The sequence below is a fragment of the Ochotona curzoniae genome, unplaced genomic scaffold (assembly GCF_017591425.1).
Source record: "Ochotona curzoniae isolate NIBS_2020 unplaced genomic scaffold, NIBS_Ocur_1.0 contig_883, whole genome shotgun sequence".
Taxonomy (NCBI): domain Eukaryota; kingdom Metazoa; phylum Chordata; class Mammalia; order Lagomorpha; family Ochotonidae; genus Ochotona; species Ochotona curzoniae.
In genome coordinates this window covers 69,175,912-69,193,452 of record NW_024466599.1, presented here as the reverse complement: position 1 = coordinate 69,193,452, position 17,541 = coordinate 69,175,912, and the positions used below count along the sequence as shown (strand labels likewise).

The window sequence follows — 17,541 nt, the reverse complement described above, 5'->3', positions numbered from 1 at the left end:
AAAGGAGCAGATCTGAGGAAGCTGCTCTGCTTCTGCAGTTCTTAGCACAGCCTGTTGGGGAGTTAGAACAACAAGCCCCAGTGTCTCCCTTGGGGAGATGGGGGGGGGGTTAGTCCCCTGGGGTAACTCACAACTCTGGAACTGTCACTGCTGGTGCCGCAAGCCCTGAAGTAGCAGCTCGTACTCACCTATGGGTTCCAGAGGGTCCTGCTTGCATTTCTTGTGTCGGGCTGGTGATTGCCAGGCCACAGTCTCTGGATTAATGGGCACGTGCCCCGTGAGACCTGAGGAAGTACTCCACCGAATTCTGCCGTTCTTGAACTGTGACTATTAGTACTGTATTCCTCAGAGTCATTGGAATAGACCTTATGGGACCCAGGGAAGAGCCTACTTGCTTATCAGTCCTCTAGCCCCACGCTTGCCAGCGTGCAATGCGTAATACAGCCTGTATTTGCACTAAGGGACTGGGAGACAGGTAACTCCCTAGGAGTAGAGAATCTTTTATTTATTTATTTTTTCCTACCAAGGGCCATTTGGATATTTATAACATCATTTGCAGGCCATGAAAAATTTTCAACTTAAAATTGAGCCTGCTATTGATGTACTGAACTTTGAGTCCTGCCTGTAGTTGCCTTGGCAGGACCAGACCAAATGACTTTACATGCCTTGTCTGCAGTCTGTGGGCTAGACATTGCCCCTGCATCTCCCAGCTCTGGGACTTGGTCTGTTGGTGTTATAAGCCCCAGCATCAGTCACACCCACACAGCAGGGTCTGGAGAAGGATTTACCTACATCACACAGTGTAAGGACCATAGGTACTGGTATCACAAGCTCCAGCATTACTCACACTGGACTGTCAGGATAAGAGGGCAGCCCCCTGTGTGCCCTACAGCATCAGAACCAGGGTCACAATCATCAGCATCCTAGTGTGACCAATACCCAACTGTCTGAATATCACCTTACTGTTGGAGTTTTCAGGAAGTAGTTTATCCATAATATTCTTTATGATTTTAAGGTACACAGAACCCCTAGTAGTAACAATCCCTGTCACTGTATACTTTCTCCTTTTTCTTGCAAATTGTGGGTGTATATATCTATCTATATATATTTTTTTCTTCCAGATAATCAATATTTGGATGTCAGTTGAATCCTGGTGCTCCTCTTCCAATCTACCTACTTGCTAATGTGCCTGGGAAAGCAGTAAATGGCACAACTGCTTGGATTCTGAATGCACACATAAGGAGAGCTAGGTGGAGTGTCTGGGTGCAGAGGCCCAAGAACTTGGACCATCTAATGCTGCATCCCAAGGTGCTTTAGCAAGGAGCTAGATCAGAAGTGGAGCAGCCTATGTGGGATGCCAGCATTGCAGGCGGTGGATTAGCCCAATCACTGTGCCACACTTGATTTTTTTGTTCCTACTCTAGTAGGGCAATTAACTTGCCTGGTTTCAAATTACAATTTTTTTTTCCCTCTTGTAATACGGAGCAGTTAAAATCTCTACTCCATTCTCATGGCTTCTCTGCTGTTTTTGATTTTTCATGTTTGCACCCTGGATATAGCTTCCTTTGCCTATATAATTTGGTGGTCACCCAAAATTTTGGGCAGCTTTGGGAGATCACTCTCTCAATTTCCTTATTTACATTTCCAATTCCTTTACCAGCCTTCAGTGCCTCTCCCTGGTACTTTAAACTCACAAGGCTGTGGCATCAATGCCATCCAAGTTAGCACATGGCTTCAATTAAAAAGCAGCAAATGCATATGCTTGAATGAGAGTGACCTTGCTGTCTATTTCTCAAGGATAGATTCATGTCTAGTTGTTGGCAGGGCTCCCTGAGTTCTGCCCTGTGTCAGTGCAATTCACTAGTTAGCCAGGAATGAGCTCAAAAAAAGTAAATGAGGTAAAGTTTATGCTTAATTTTTTATAATTCACTGTGATTTCTTGCCACAAAATTTTTTTCCTTAAATTTCCAATTCTTTTCTTGCCCTGAACGCTGGCACTAAGAGCTCATCAGGCTGCAGGTTAATTTGTTGCCAAAGTCAGGATAAGGGCCCTCAGTTCAGAGTCACAGTTTTTTGGAGAAAAAACTCCCCTCCAGCTTTTATTTGAGAACTTTTCATTGTACCTCTCGTTAATTTAAACAGTTTCGTATCCAGGTCTTAAAATCCTTATCTGTCAAAGGGTTTGCAAGAACTTCACATTGACACATTATTTTCAATTTATTTAGGTGTGCTTTTAAATTTGCATTGCTTTGCCATAAGTTAAACTTTTTTCATATTTTGGGGTTTATTCATCTTTGTAGCTACTTCATGTATTTTACCTATTTTTCTGCCAGACCTTTGGTGATTTTTTTTTTTTTTTTTAGTTTTTTAAAAAAGAGTTAATATGTCGGGGATATCTGCCCTTTGTTTGAGAAACAGTACATACTCTTTCCAGTTTGTCATTTATCTTTTAATTTTGCTAATGATGTTTTTGATGATGCAGTTTTTCAAAATCATTTTCGTGCAGCCAAGGTTAATGATCTTTTATTGCATCTGGATTTTGAGTCATAGTGAGGAAGCTTTTCTTTATGTTGCAGAAGAATTCATTGTTTTCCTACAATACTTGTATCCTTCTGTATTTTATATTTAAGACTTAGCTTTATTTGAAGGTGTAGTATGAGATGTGGATTTTAGTGTTTTCCAATGGCTACCAGTTATTATAAAGCTCTAGTGTCTTGAGACATCTTTACAATAAACTAAGTTTCCATATAGTGTAAAGCTATGTCTGGACTGCATTTTCTTCCATCTATCTTTTGTTGTGTTAGTATGGCACTATTTTAAGGATATAGATAGTACAGTGTTTTACTGTGTTAGTGTAAGTTCCTCCTGTGGCTCTTATCTTACAGTGTGTCTTAGCTTAATTTCAAATGTTCCATATGAGGCTAGCTATCAACGTTTTGGGCTTCATAAAACATTTGCTGTTGTTTTTACTGGGATTGTGTGACATTAATTGACAAACTCAAGGAGACCCATTATCTTCATGATGCTAAATCATCCTGTCTAAATATAAGGAATGGTTACAACCGTTCTTGTCTCTTTCAGGACTGCCCTAAAGTTTTCACAATTTGCTTTTGTATATTTCTTATTAACTATTCTGGATACAGCTCATTCTCATTGTTCACAGACCTCATAGTTGGGAGTCCACCTGCTTGCTACCACGTTCAAGGCACTTTTCCAGTTGGGTGTGTGCTAAAAGCAATGAGGTGTCTGAGTCACCTGCCTGTCTTCCTGTCTTGGCTCTCCTACTATAAACATGTGCCTTGCTCATCTTGTTGTAGGATATGTCAAAAGGTTTGTAGTGGGCCCAGCATCAATGCTCAACAGATTAATCCTCACCATTCGTGTTGGCATCCCGTATGGTTGCCAGATCATGTACTGGTTGCTCTAACTGTTTATGGCCTGGAAAAGCAGCAGAAGATGGCCCAAAGCCTTAGGACCCTGCAACCATGTGGGAGACTTGCAGGAGACTCTTGGCTTCTGGCTTTGGATTGGCTCAGCTGTGCCCATTGAGGCCATTTGAAGTGTGAACCAGCAAGTGGAAGATCTTTCTGTCTCTCCTTCTCTCTGTAAATCTGCCTTTGAAATAAAAACACCTAAATCTTAAAAAAAAAAAAAAAAAAAAAAAAAAGAAGAAGTAGTAGTTGTTTGTAGAGAATAGTTAAAGGATCCATGTATACAAAGGGTCTTCAGAATGTTCCTGGAAAATGCAGATTATGCACAGTTTATGCCTGAGTTTCAACTTTTTTGCATGTAAATAAATCATTTAATTCCATTTTCACAAAATTTTTGAAAGAATCCTCCTATATAGTGCCATATTTTATATGTTTGCACTTATTGTTGGTAATTTCACTGTTTAGCATGGCCTGCAAAGGTGGCACTGAAGTGCTGTTTGGTGTTGTTAAAGTCAAGGTGTACTAGATAAGCTCTGTTCAGCACTATACTATTTTGGGCAGGAGGATGTTAATGATAGACAATATATTTTAAATAAGGCACACATAAGACAAAGTTATGTATTGATTGGTTGATAGAGCTATTGTGAGAAGTGGCTTATGGGAAGCTAAATTTATGTTGCCACTAAAGGCAAATGGTCAGTACTCAGTATTGGAGGCAACTTTGCAAAAGATAACTACCATGAATGAGAACCAATTATATTTTGTTTTCTTTATGAATATTTTAAATGAGGTTTTTCCCTATCAGTCTATCTTGCTATTCTTTGTTTATGTTAGGCTAGGGTTAGAGTTACATTTTGTCTAAGGTTTTTCTAAGGTTTGAGGTCAATCCCTTGGGGTACCTTACCTGATGCTCTTTGAGCCATGAAATGTTCTGTTGTGGAAGAAACAGGAACACTCCCAGCCCTATGTGAGCTGTTGAGGATGCTCCCCCTTTTGCGTGGGCCCTTCCTGACATTCAGATTCTACTCAGTGCTGGGCTGAAGGCTCTTAGGAGCACTGAATGGGCCTCCTCTCTCTCCCCTGCTATGCTGCATCCTGGAACCTGGGTCCTTCATACATTTATTTCCCTAAGATTACAATGGTCTCATGGCCAATACTGTGGAAACAGTTGTTCCATACATTCAGTCATGTTTGGATTGTTTGGGGTAGGTGAGTAAATCAAGTTCCCGGTGTCCTATATTGGCTGGAAGTGGAAGCATACTGTGATTTTCGCTATAGTTCTTTTTCTCTGCGTGTCCCCACCTACACTCAATCGTGGTTGGGCCAACAAGAAACTGGAGATTCAGGAAGAGATGGCACACACAGAGGAAGCAATGTTTGATGGTATCTTTCTGGAGCCCAGCACATTTGTCAGCATTCGGTCGCATGCTGCACAGTTGAAAAAGTGTATGCAAGCTTATATGACGATGGCGGGATGAACAGTCTCTTTCCCATTACAGCATCTTTCTCCTATGCTCCCTTCAGGCCCTCTTCCAGAACAGCTGTCATTAGCAGAGAGCTGGCCAGAGCCTGACTTCGGGGTAGAAGCCTCTGCAGTTGGGTGGGGGTTGGGGGTGGCATGCCTTTCCACTTACCTTCCCCTGCCTTGCTTCGGATCATCTCCTTACTCCTCAATCCCTTCCTCACGCCATTAGTATTTTTACCTTGACGCTTATTCATTCAGAAGTAGATTCCTCCTTTGATTTCTGGAGACTCCTAGGATTTTCATGTGAATACCACTTTTAATTAGGTTGTAGATTTTGAGAGCATCAGAACCCTGCTCTATCTTTTCTGTTTACAAAATTATTCCAATATTTTTCTTATTAGTAATCTTACTATTGATATCTTGCCTCACAGCTACTACTAACTAGAAGAAAAGAATTGGGAGTGCTATGTTAATTTTGGAATTAGTCAATAGAACCAGAAACCTTTCTATGTCATTGCTAAAATTAGCTCAAAAAGAACAGTATCAAGGGCCCAGCATGGTGGCCTACTGGCTAAAGTCCTCGCCTTGAACGTGCCAGGATCCCATGTGGTTACTGGTTCTAATCCTGGCAGCTCCACTTCCCATCCAGCTCCCTGCTTGTGGCCTGGGAAAGCAGTAGAGGATGGCCCAAAGCCTTGAGACCCTGCACCTGCATGGGAGACCTGGAGGAAGTTCCTGGCTCCTGGTTTCGAATCGGCACAGCACCAGCCATTGTGGTCATTTGGGGAGTGAATCGTCGGACAGAAGATCTTCCTCTCTGTCTTTCCTCTTCTCTGTATATCCAACTTCACAATAAAAATAAATACATCTTAAAAAAAAAACAGTATGAAGCAAACAATTCATAAAGTTTTGAAAGGTTTCCAACTTAAGAGTTTTTATTCTGGGTCCACGCTCAATTAGAGATACCTACAACAGACTACAGAAGACAAGATAATTAGGGAGGGCGTAATTAAAAGAAAAAAAAAAGCCAGAAAAAAGCAAACAGTGGACTGTTCAATCTTGCAGCTCTCAGATAAGTTACTGGGTCTGAATTCTGGTTCTCGCAATGGGCAACAATATACCAACTTCACACAAGTGCTAACCAATGTGAAACAAGACTGTGGACTTGCTGAACAATTCCAAGAACAATTTAAGTTCCTATGCCAGTAACCTGCTGGGTGAAAACTTCTGGATGTGGGGAGTTTATCAGAAGTCTGAGTACTGTTCTATGAGGGCAGGGTCCAAAAGAAGATAGAAAGCTCAGGAAAAGCTAGAAGCAATATACTCAAACAGGTGGGAGGGCTCAAACATGGATGAGTGGGGAGCCTGAGTGCAGGTGGACACAGGTCAGGGAAAGGGCGGCCTTACCTCAGCTGAGGGCCTAGTGTCACCTGGTGAGGTCTGGGCAGCCCCGCAGGACTGTGGCTTTCTTAAACAAAGTTGCCAGCGAAAGCCCTTAGCTTTTTGCTGCTGTGGATGGCTTGAGGAGGAAGGGGAGGGGCTGCTTGAGGCAGTGGAGGTGGTGGTGGTGGTGGTGGTAGTGGTGAGGCAGCGATGGCCCTGCCGGCTGACCCCTACACCTCTGGCCCAGGGCTTTCTCAGGGGAAGTGGGTTGCAATGTCATTCAAGTGGGATTGGTATTCTTTCAGTGCTGGGCCCTACCCTGGCCTGGAGACTGGGGAGTGATCTTACACTCATTATTCTTGAAAGAGATCTCAGGGGATTTTGGAGATTACAGAGTACCATCCCTCCCCCTACCCTGGGCCTGTGCCTCATTTTGCAGGAGGGATTCTTGGGACCTGGTGCCATGGGAGCAGTTGTCCGAGTCTGAGGATACCATCTCCTGGAGAGGTGGCCTCTTAGCAGGTTTCTTCTTCTTCTTTTTAGGGTTCTCCTGTTTTGGTCCTTTGAAAGACCCGGTGTCCACTTCTGTCAGTGACCAGATTGGGAAAGTAGAGTTGCTGGCTTCCAAATCCTCCCTGGAGAGAGACAGAAAGAGGGGGATTACCTTAGTGTTGACAGCTGCTGTGTCTATCGCAGTGTTCAGGCCAGATCGGTGGACTTTTTCTCAGCTCCTGGTACACTGCCCTTCTCTGAGGGTCCCAAATTCTAGGCTAGGACATTTTTTTGGTACCAAAATAATTTTATTTAACTTGAGAGGGAGAAGAGGTGGAGGGAGGGAGGGAAGGAGAGAGAAAGATGAGAGAGAGAGAGAGGAGAAACACTCTCATCCACTGGTTTACTCCTGCAGTACCCAGGACTGGACCAGGTTGAAGTTAAGAGCTGGAAACTAAATCCAAGTCTCCGTGTGGGTGGCAGAGACTCAACTACTTGAGCATCATCACTGCTTCCTGGGGTCTGACAGGAAGTTGAGTCAGGAGCCAGAGCCTGGATTCAAACTCCAATGCTAAGATATGGGACGCTAGCATCCTACCTGGCACCTTAACCACAAGGCTGAGCACTCACCCCAACCTTACCTTTTAATTGCATTTTCCACAAATGTTCTGAAGTACCTCCCTTAAGGTCTGTGATAACCAAGTTCTTAGCGATATCAGAAAATCACATTTCAAGGTTGTATTTGGTACTCATGCTCTGTGATATCTCAGCTTGATCCACTGCATTCTTAGTCACTTTTTACATGTTTTTTCCCTCTGTATCCCATGTATTGGTTGATTATAGTTGTCTACAAACTATAACTTTTCAGAAGAAAGAGTAAAAAGGAAGGGGGATGAGGAAGTGGGGAAATTTTCAGGTATCCACAGAGGGGAGGAGGGGCCTATTTCTGTACCTGTCTGACACTACAAAGATCTTGAAAGAACCCAAAGGAATAAGAAGAGAGACCTGTCCAGCAGAGGATTGGTCATATAAGTTTCAGATCTTGAGAATAATGGAGTTCTAGGTAGGCAATAATGAAACAACAGGTGTCACTGTCATGGAAAGATCCATGTAACATATAAGTAGGAGTGAAGTTATAAGATGCAACCAACCATAAGGATGATTGGACATCTTGGCATCGAATGGGTGATGGTTACCTCTGGGAAATATATTCCAAGACTAGAGTTGTCCCTTTTTCCACATTCCCTCCAAAATTTTTGCTACTATAAACCAGGTATCACTGGAATAGCAAAATAGGGTAAAGAGAGTGTTGAGGATAAGAAAGGAGATGAAGAAATGCTGGCTGTGCCAACTCAGTAAGTTCTCAGGACTTTAAAGCCCGAAAGCTAAGCACTATGTACTTGCTTTTGTATCCCTCGCCCCTGCCAATGCTAAAGATAACTCATGCTGTAACACTCTAAAAAAGATGGAATTGGGGGATAAATGTGGCTCAGCCATTATAGAGTAATCCAGACTGGTGCCCTCTAGATTAAAATACAGGTTCTTCCTTTCTACGAGGGGCTATCAGGTGTCCAGTGGTCAATTTTCTTGACATCCATCAGACATACTCCATCAGTGTAAGAAAGGATCCAATACGTGGCTTTTTTGTCTTCAATTTCACACCAAACAATGTGTAATCAGGTGCTCCACTACTAATCACTTTAGGATACAGATCTGGTTGAATCATAGGATAAGCAGGCCAGAGAGAGAGAGAGTAGTTGGGGAGGTAAAAGCATGGAGCACGGTCCTATGCCTTCATTGATTTTCTTGAGAAGCTGGTCCCACTTTCGGCAAGAAAAGTGCTGGGCACTTCCTCCAAGTTCTGCTGGCACCCAAATATATTTCATTCCTCAGGCATCACTAGCTTGTCCAGGTTCTTGCTGGTTGCCTGGGGCCTCAGTTCTGTTTTGTCCTAAGTATATGTCTGTCAGTCCAGCCATCTTAGGAAATAAAGAACTAAAGTACTTATAGAGTAGGCACTGAAAGGATGTCTCCTGAGAACCAGGAGGCATCTGAGACAAACAAGAAAAGGCCTCTTTTATGCAAATTTCTGCCCTTGGCCCTGAGGTTTCTGAATCACTGTGACCCCAAATGCTTCTTTGTCTCAAACCCTGTGCCAGCTTAGCGTGCTTCTGAGAGTAGCCAGAGGTGTTTGTCCTTGTGGGTAGCACAGGACACTTGCAGATGGAGTCTGGTGCTGGGATGCTCATTTTCAGGGCTTTGCTCCAGCACAAGAAATTAGACACCTAAGCTGACCAGAAAGAACACAGGATGTGAATGACATGCAAAGGCGTAATGATTTCAAATGCACATCTCGCTGTAAGTGAAACATCATCAGGAATGACCAGGTAAGATTAAGGGAAGTGATTCATCTAACTTCATGTCACCGGCAGTATTGAATCTTGAACTTTTAAGGACCCCACTGCTTTTGAAAGACAGTATGAGGCACAATGTGTTGGAGTTAGGGAGGAGGTTAAATAATAGGGAAATTTCTATTTAGACCTACTCCTGAATCCAGTGGCTTCATGGAATGTTACAAAACTGTTTAAAAATAAAGAGCATTTAGTGGAATAGGAACTGGGGAACTGACCATGGATGCACAAAAGCCAGAGCTGAGCGCTAGGATAGACCAGGTTTGTCCCTGGTCTCCCCACAGCAGACACAAACATACTGTGTTTCCAAGACCACATACAGACAATCACATGGCAAGCCTTCAAGATCTTGTTACCCAGCAGCTTCTTTCAGATACCCAGTGAATTTTCTGAAGCACAGAGAAAATGTCTCGCCTGAGAGCATCTTTGAAATGTGATCCCTTTTTAAAAAGGAATCAATCATACTTCTAAGGAGCATCGTCTTAAGAAGTCTTGAAGGTCAGCCTGCCTCTGCTAAGACTGATACGAGGAAGCATTCCTACTTTGTTGGGAGGGATTTCCAACCAACTACACAGCACCAGGGGGTGGGTACATTCATTCAGTGCTGCTCTGCCAGAGCCCCAGCTTGTGGGTAGTTGAGGAACCTCTATTTAGAGTTACCTCTTTTCATTGGACAAATCCAGAGCACGAAGCCCACCAGTTGCTTTTCCTTGATGCAGACAAACAGCCACAGATCTCCAGGGTGGACAGGACCTCAGGAGAGGCAGCCTGGGACAAGCCTGGTCTAAGTGTCTGTGGACAGGATCCCAGGAAAGGAAGCTAGGAACAAGCCTGGACAGTGAGTTTACTTCCCCACAAAAGAGAGGATACCAAATTGAGGAAAAGTTCTCCTGTTCCACTTGTTTCTCAGTTATTGAGGCCACAAGGGAAAAGTACATAGAGAAAGTTATAGACAGGTAGGGGAGTATTTCTGCTTAGAAAAGATGTCTGTGATACAATGTGTAGAGGAAAGCTCAGGGTTTACTGAAGGGACGGGGAAGGGAAACGGAAGAATCATCATTTCCTGCCACCACAGACTCACACTTAGAAGACCCACCTCCCAGAAATGGTATTAAAGAATGCGGTGATCACACTGCTAAGCAAAGAAGAAAGCTGCACCAGTTTAATTCATGTCACACTGCAAATGCAGGGATGCCAAGATGGTGGGGGCTTGGTGTGTGGGATCCCAGCGGCTCTGGGGGATGGCACAGGTGGGGGCATGCAGAGAGGTACAGGCTCACATCCAGGATTGGTGGTCTGACCGTGGAATGCATGTGTCAGAACTGGGTCTTTGGGCCCAGTGGCATGGCTTAGCCACTAAAGTCCTCACCTTGAACGTGCCAGGATCCCATATGGCCCTTGGTTCTAATCCCGGCAGCTCCACTTTCAATTACAGCTCCCTGCTTGTGGCCTGGGAAAGCAGTAGAGGACAGCCCAAAGCCTTGGGACTTTGCACCCATGTGGGAGACCTGGAAGAAGTTCCTGGATCCTGGCTTCGGATTGGCTCAGCACCAACCGTTGCGGCCACTTGGGGAGTGAACCATCAGACAGAAAATCTTTCTATCTCTCCTCTTCTCTGTATATCTGACTTTGTAATAAAAATAAATAAATCTTAAAAAAAAAAAACCAAAAAGAACTGGGTCTTCTCAGTGGAAAAGACAGAGCAGTGGATGGCAGGCCTAGATGCACACAGAGGATATGGCAGCCCACTGAGGCCTGTGGAGGACATCTGATACCATAGCAGAGGAAGGAGTGTGTGAAGAGTCAGACAGGATAGTAGGTGGTTAGGATTTCTGGTCCTTGGTGAAATTACTCAAAAATATAGAAACATTTTTCTCCCCTTTTTGCTTTGTTTTGTTTCTTTCAAAAACACCTTATTTCCTTGAGAAAGGACAGAGGGGCAGAATTAACATATTAAATCACCATCTCAGAGCAGTAACAAAAGCAAGGAGAAGTGACCCACCTAATCTCATCTCTGAGTCACTGTCAAAGACAAGGTGCCTGAGTAATCAGTTTATGTCTAATAGATTCGGAGGAAGTTAACCAGTCCCACCCTTCTGAGGTTCTTTTGTTTCTGAGCCAGGTAATATATGAACGAATTTTTTTCTTTTGTTCTTTGAGAAACTCCCTTGAGATGGGGTACAAAATATACTAACTCCCCCTGTGCATGGGTCCTTTCTCCCTTGGAGCCCCCTCCTGTCGCTAGGGCAGGAGTCACTTTATCTTTTTCTTAAAACAACCTTGCTTTGTTAACTGAAATTTGTCCAAATGAAAATTCTCCTTTCGTGTGAGACAAGAAACAAGGTTGCTGTTGTGTTTTGTGCTGAATTACCTATAACAGGAGGGCAGAACAAATTCGACAACTACCTTGACCAAGCAATGACTGCAAATAACTCTGTCAGCCAATGGACATAGTAAGGATTTCTTTATCCTTGGACTGGTGAGACTGATAGCATTTCAGAACTATCAAATCCACTTAAGTAGAGCCCTCGGAACATGCTCCACATCAGGACCGTTCCCCATCCCCCTTGGTACTGGGGCAGTTGGGAGGCTGGGTGAGGCTTCTCCCCTTATCTATCCCCTTCCCCCTGATACAGGAAGAAGAAAAGGAAAATTTGGTAGCAATGGTCTCACACACTTTCCCCTAACTCTCGATCCTTCCTACCCTTCCCACCCTGATCAACTATGTAAATGTCATCTAAAACAAAAATTGAAAAAATAGTAATAACATGGATCGTAACATAAATTATTAACAGCCACCCTAATGAGGGTTCTCTGTGGGGCCACGTGCTCTTTAGTCGCAATCAGGCACACGCTGTGAGCTGGATCTGGCAGCTGGGATTTAGAGGTAGGCGGAACTTTATCCCTCTTTCTTCAAGCACTTGTACTTCTGTGTCAACTACAGTCTGGACATGGTTTGGCCCCTAAAGACTCAGATATTGGGGTTTGGGTGCTCAGTGTAGAGATCTGAAACATTCTGGAACCTTTAAGGTGCGAGATCTAGTGCAAGGTGATCAGATCATGGAGGACACCATCCGCAGAAGGGGCTGTTAATGCTGGTCTTGTGGAGTGAATCTATGAGTTGAGTTGTAAAAAGTACAAGACTGAGTCTTCCCCATCACTGGCTTCCTGCAGTTTCTCCCTGTCACATACATTGCCACCAGATACAATGCACCATGTCATGCCACCAAGGGGGTCGTCACCAGAGGCTGGAATGATGGGGCCTTCTGACCTTGAACTTTCAGTCTCCAAAATCGTGAGATGCATGAGCCTCTCTTCATTAGAAATGCCTCTGCCTCAGATACTTTGTTATAGCAAACAGGACATTGTTAAAGCCACAGAAAACAGACCAAGATAAAGTCTAAGGCAGGGAGTTTTTTTTTTTTTTCTTAATGAAAATCTCTATAGAAAGCAGTAGGATCATTCCACTGTGAGGCAGGTAGGTTGGGTGCTGGAACACAAGCACGGTGGAAGGGAAGCTTGAGTTGAATGTTGGCATTCCCCATGCGACAATGGCAAAGGATAGCATTCCATGGAGGAATAGGGGAAGGGCAAGATGGGAGCTGGTTGCGACAAGCTTTGATTTCAATTGCAGATGTGCTAATCAATCAATCAATCAATCAATCAATCAAAGCACTATTTTAGATGTGCTAAACTGGAGGTTTTGAATACTCAAGTGAAACTAACTAGTGGGCCATTAGAAATACGATTCAAGTCATGTGTGAAACACGAGCCAGGCACAGCAGTGTTCATTCCCAATCCACCATAACCTTACAGATTAGAGGGGGGGAAACCCTCAAACATAAGGAATCTCCGGAGCAAGTGAAAGTGAGGCTGGATGTGAAGCCACTTGTTGGCTTCCAGGGTCCTTTCCCCTATCGCTATCCACCATGACTGCACCTGACAGTTTATGTTCACATCTCTTAGCTATCCCACCTCTCAGAGGAAAATTTATTCACCTCATTGCAGACCCTGGGAACAACCCTCCTCCCACTCACTCAGACACAAACCCTGGCTAGTCCGTCACTTTCTGCTACCAACAAGGGTGAAGCAGACAGATTCTTGTTCCCAATTAGAAGGATCTGAATCCTCTGTTATTTAAAAAAAATCACTGTTAGGTTTTCATTTGACAGTCTGGGATATGGGAAGAGAGAGGGAAAAGGCAAGCGAGAGAGAACACCCATTTGTTTGGTGACTCCCCAAATACCCACGTCTGCTGGGATTACATCCTGGGCTGGATCCAGGACTTGAGAACCCAATCCAGGTCTCCTACATGCATGGCAGGGATCCAAGTGTTCCAGCCATTCCCTGTTGTCTCTCAGGGTCTGCATTGGCATGAAGCTGGAGTCAGGAGCAGGAGCCAGGTTAAACCTGGGTACTCTAAGGTGGTGAGATGTGGTCTGCAGAGATCTTAACCATTAGGGCGAACACCTACTCCTGAATCCCTATTAGAAGGCTAATTCCTACACATTCATGTCAGGAATGATTGCTTTTTTAAAAGTAGTGACGGGGCCCGGCGGCGTGGCCTAGCAGCTAAAGTCCTCACCTTGAACGCCCGGGATCCCATATGGGTGCTTGTTCTAAGCCCGGCAGCTCCACTTCCCATCCAGCTCCCTGCTTGTGGCCTGGGAAAGCAGTCAAGAATGGCCCAAAGCTTTGGGACCCTGCACCCGTGTGGGAGACCTGGAAGAAGTTCCTGGATCCTGGCTTCGGATCGGCATAACATTGGCTGTTGCGCTCACTTGGGGAGTGAATCATCGGACGGAAATCTTCCTCTCTGTCTTTCCTCCTCTCTATATATCTGACTTTCCAATAAATAAATAAATCTTTAAAAAAAAAAGTAGTGATGGATTTGAGATTAGAACCAGATGAAGAAACAAACAGCAAGTAAATGTATAAACATAGAGGGATGATGATTGTAGGAACATTTTAAGTAGGAAGTTATCCACTTCTGCTCTGGCCACCCCCCCCTCCCCAGTATTTAGAACTCTTGAATTTCAAAATTTCAACCCAGAGAGAGATGAGAGGTTCAAAGACATAAATGAGTACTCGTACACTTACACATTTGGATCCTCCTGAATTGGGGGCGACTTTATATGAGAGCAAGAGAGAGCATACTTGTTTTGGCTGATCTTAATAAGTGCACTCCGAGGGCAAAATTCCTGTAATAATACCAAGAGAGTTCTTTCAGTTTAAATCTGAAATGTCCACAGTTCAAATACAATGTTATCCTACCCCAATTCATTACAACAGCTCCTAGTTATTATCCTATTTAGGATGACACTTGAGAGAACAGTTTCAATTCAGAGCCTTAATTGAAAATTACTTGATGAATGAAAGTCATTACCGAGTCCCCTGTCATTTTTCCATATTCTGACTCAAATGCCAAGCTTGTCCACATCAGGGAGAGTACACACACACACACCTTTTTGGAGCACCTTCATTATTTTTATTTCAGCTTTCACTATCTTTTTTTTAAAAGCTTTATTTATCTAGAAGGCAGAGTCACAGAGAGCAAGAGAGCAAGAGAGAAAGCTAGAGAGAGGTAGAAAAGAGATAGATAAAGAGAGAATTCTCTATCCATTGGTTCACTCCTCAGATGGCTGTAACAGCCAAGATAAAGAGCCAGGATCTTCCTCCTGGTTTCCTACATTGGTTCAGGAGCTTAAGACTTGGGCCATCTTCCTTTGCTTTCCCAGGCCATTTATCAGGGGGCCAGACTGGAAGTGAAGCAGACAGGACTTGAACTGGTGCCCACATGGGTGTTTCAGGTTGGGGCTCAATCCGCTATGCTGCAGAGCAGGCCTCAGCTTTCACTATCTCTTGCCTTGATATTGTGACTGTCACCCTTTTGCTAATTATTTCACCTGTAGTCTCACGTGATTTCCAAGCACTGTTTCCAGTGTCTATGCTCGTGGTCAGGCCACTCTGCCTCCGGCGCTCCAGCCCTCCATCCTCTGCCCTGTAGGTCAATTCCAAGGTCCTTCTCTGACTCTGGGGATTTCTTTCAGGTATCCTGGGCCAACTTCCTCATCTCTACCATTGTCCAATTGCATGTGTAAAGATATCTCTTCAAATATCCCTTGGTTTGCTTCCCCATTGCCCAGTTGATAGTGCCACCTGTCAACAATGCTCCCTCATATTCTGTTCTTCCAGAATGCTTCTTTACACGTAACCAGCCAGCTCCAGGAAGCTCCCAGTTCTTTAGCAGGTTCTTCCTGGCTTGATGGCTATTCACTCCTTTCACCTCTTATTCTGTCAGACTGGACATGGGGTTTCAATAGCCCCTGGCTCTGATGATCTTCATCCTTTTCCTTAACCCTGAAATTTCTCTTGGTCCTCTTTCTGATGGAAACACCTCATGCTACAGTCAAGTTACATACTTGCATATTTGGGGCTGGGCATTTGATGCACCAGTTAGGATGTTATTTGGGATGTCCTCATTCCATCAGAGTGCCTGGGTTTTTAGTCCTGGCCCCACTCCTGTTTCCAGCTTCCTGGGCAGGTGATGGCTCAAGAGTTAAGTTTCTGCTATCTACATGGGTGATCTGAATTGAGTTCCTGGTTCTTGGATTAAACCTGGTCCAGCACTGGAAATTACAGGACAAGAGCATTGTCTGTCTCCTTTTCTCTCTCTCTGCCTTTCAAATAATAAAAAGAATGTACTAAAAAGTTTAATTCTTTAGGTCAATGGTTGGGTACAGTGGTACAGAATGTAGATCAGGGAACTAGGTTGCCTGAATTCAAGTCCTTGCTCATTACTCACAGTTTGTATGACATAACCTATCTGCCTCAATTTCCTTATCTGAAAATGGAGATAATAACCCCTTGCTCAAGCATTCAGCAGATTCAGTTCTTCACCACCTGCAAAGTGCTTGGGTTTGCACCTGTTGCACATAGTAATGGTTTTAAAACCACTATTAATTTGCTTTCTGCTGACCAGTCTATTTTCATTTACCAGGATTTTTTCCAGGCACATTAAGTGGTTCATCCTGAGTCAGTTTCCATTAGAAATAGCACTCATTCAATAATTTAAAAAATGATGAGAACTCTGTCTTCACCAGTGGCCATGCTGGACAGGGGGTGGAGATGGGGCAGGGAGAGATGCAGAGATTAATAACATGGGCTCCCTGCCCTTAAAGGTTGAGATTGGTGGGGCAGAGAGAGTTGATACTGGTAGGGAAGAAGAGTTGAGATTGCGTAGGAAGAGAGCAGTCAGTATGGAGTGTAGGAGAACCCACAACTCTGGCAGGAAGCCCATCCAGGTGAAGTCTGTTGGGTGACATGAGTTTTCTACAGAAAGGAGAGGAAGAGAGAAATCCCTGGGGGGCTAGGAAAGTCTTCTGTGCTTGGGAAGTGATGGGGGATTTCACTTAGCTGACAGTCAAGTTCATTGAGCAGGCTGGGGCAATGGGGTGATGCTGTGATTCTTCCTGAAGAAACACATGGTTGGGTGTGTGCGTGCTTGTGCATGCATGTTGGTAGTTGGGAGAGCATCAAGCAGACAAGTGACATCATGAGGGCTGTAACTGATGGTGAGCTTTTCTAAAGCTTTTAGGAAAAATACCTAGAGAAATATGTAATAAAGGATTGGTTACTTTAAAAAAAGATTTATTTTTATTGGAAAGGCAGAGAGAAAGACAAGATAGAAAGATTTTCTATCTGCTGGTTCACCCCCACGTGGCTGTAATGGCTGGAGCTGAGCTGATCCAATGCTCTTCTTCTAGGTATCCCACATGGGTGCAGGGTCCCAAGGCTTTGGGCCGTGCTTGACTGCTTTCCCAGGTCACAAGCAGGGAGCTGCATGGGAAGTGAAGGACACAAACTGGCGCCAATATGGAATCCTGGTAGTTGCAGGGTAAGGATTTAGCCACTAGGCTTTCATGCCGGGCCTCCAAGGATTGATTTCTTAAGTGAAACACAGAGAGGGCAATTAATTCATAAGGGAGAAGATGGGTAATTTTGGCTATGTTGAAATTCAAAGCCTCTGTTCTAATGAAGACTCCAAATTAAAAGAATCAGAAGACCAAGGAAAGAATACTAGCATGGCCTGCATTGTAGTACAAGAGATTAAGCCACTGCTTGTGATGCCAGCATCCCACAGAGCACCATTTTGAGTCTTGGCTGTCAGCTTCTAATCCAGCTTCCTACTAGTGTGCCTGGGATATGGCCCAACTTCTTGGATTCTTGCCATTCACATGGGAGACTCTGATGCAGTTGTAGTCCCCTGGCTTTAGCCTGGCTTACTTTTGCCTGTTATGGCCATTTGGGGAGTGAACCAGAGGATAGAAGATCTCTCTCTCTTTCTCTACTTTTTTCA

General features: G+C 44.1%; 1 protein-coding gene across 1 annotated transcript in view; it reads right to left on the bottom strand.

Moving 5' to 3' along the window:
- Positions 1 to 5,813: 5,813 nt before the first annotated feature.
- Positions 5,814 to 17,541, bottom strand: part of VWA3B (von Willebrand factor A domain containing 3B) — a 231,064-nt gene continuing 219,336 nt past the window's right edge. Inside the window, exons 26-28 of the mRNA XM_040994133.1 lie at positions 14,283 to 14,383; positions 6,735 to 6,914; positions 5,814 to 5,872 (exon numbers count right to left, since the gene is read on the bottom strand). Coding sequence (XP_040850067.1) covers positions 5,863 to 5,872; positions 6,735 to 6,914; positions 14,283 to 14,383 — 291 coding nt within the window. The 3' untranslated portion in view covers positions 5,814 to 5,862. The remainder of the gene's footprint in view (positions 5,873 to 6,734; positions 6,915 to 14,282; positions 14,384 to 17,541) is intronic.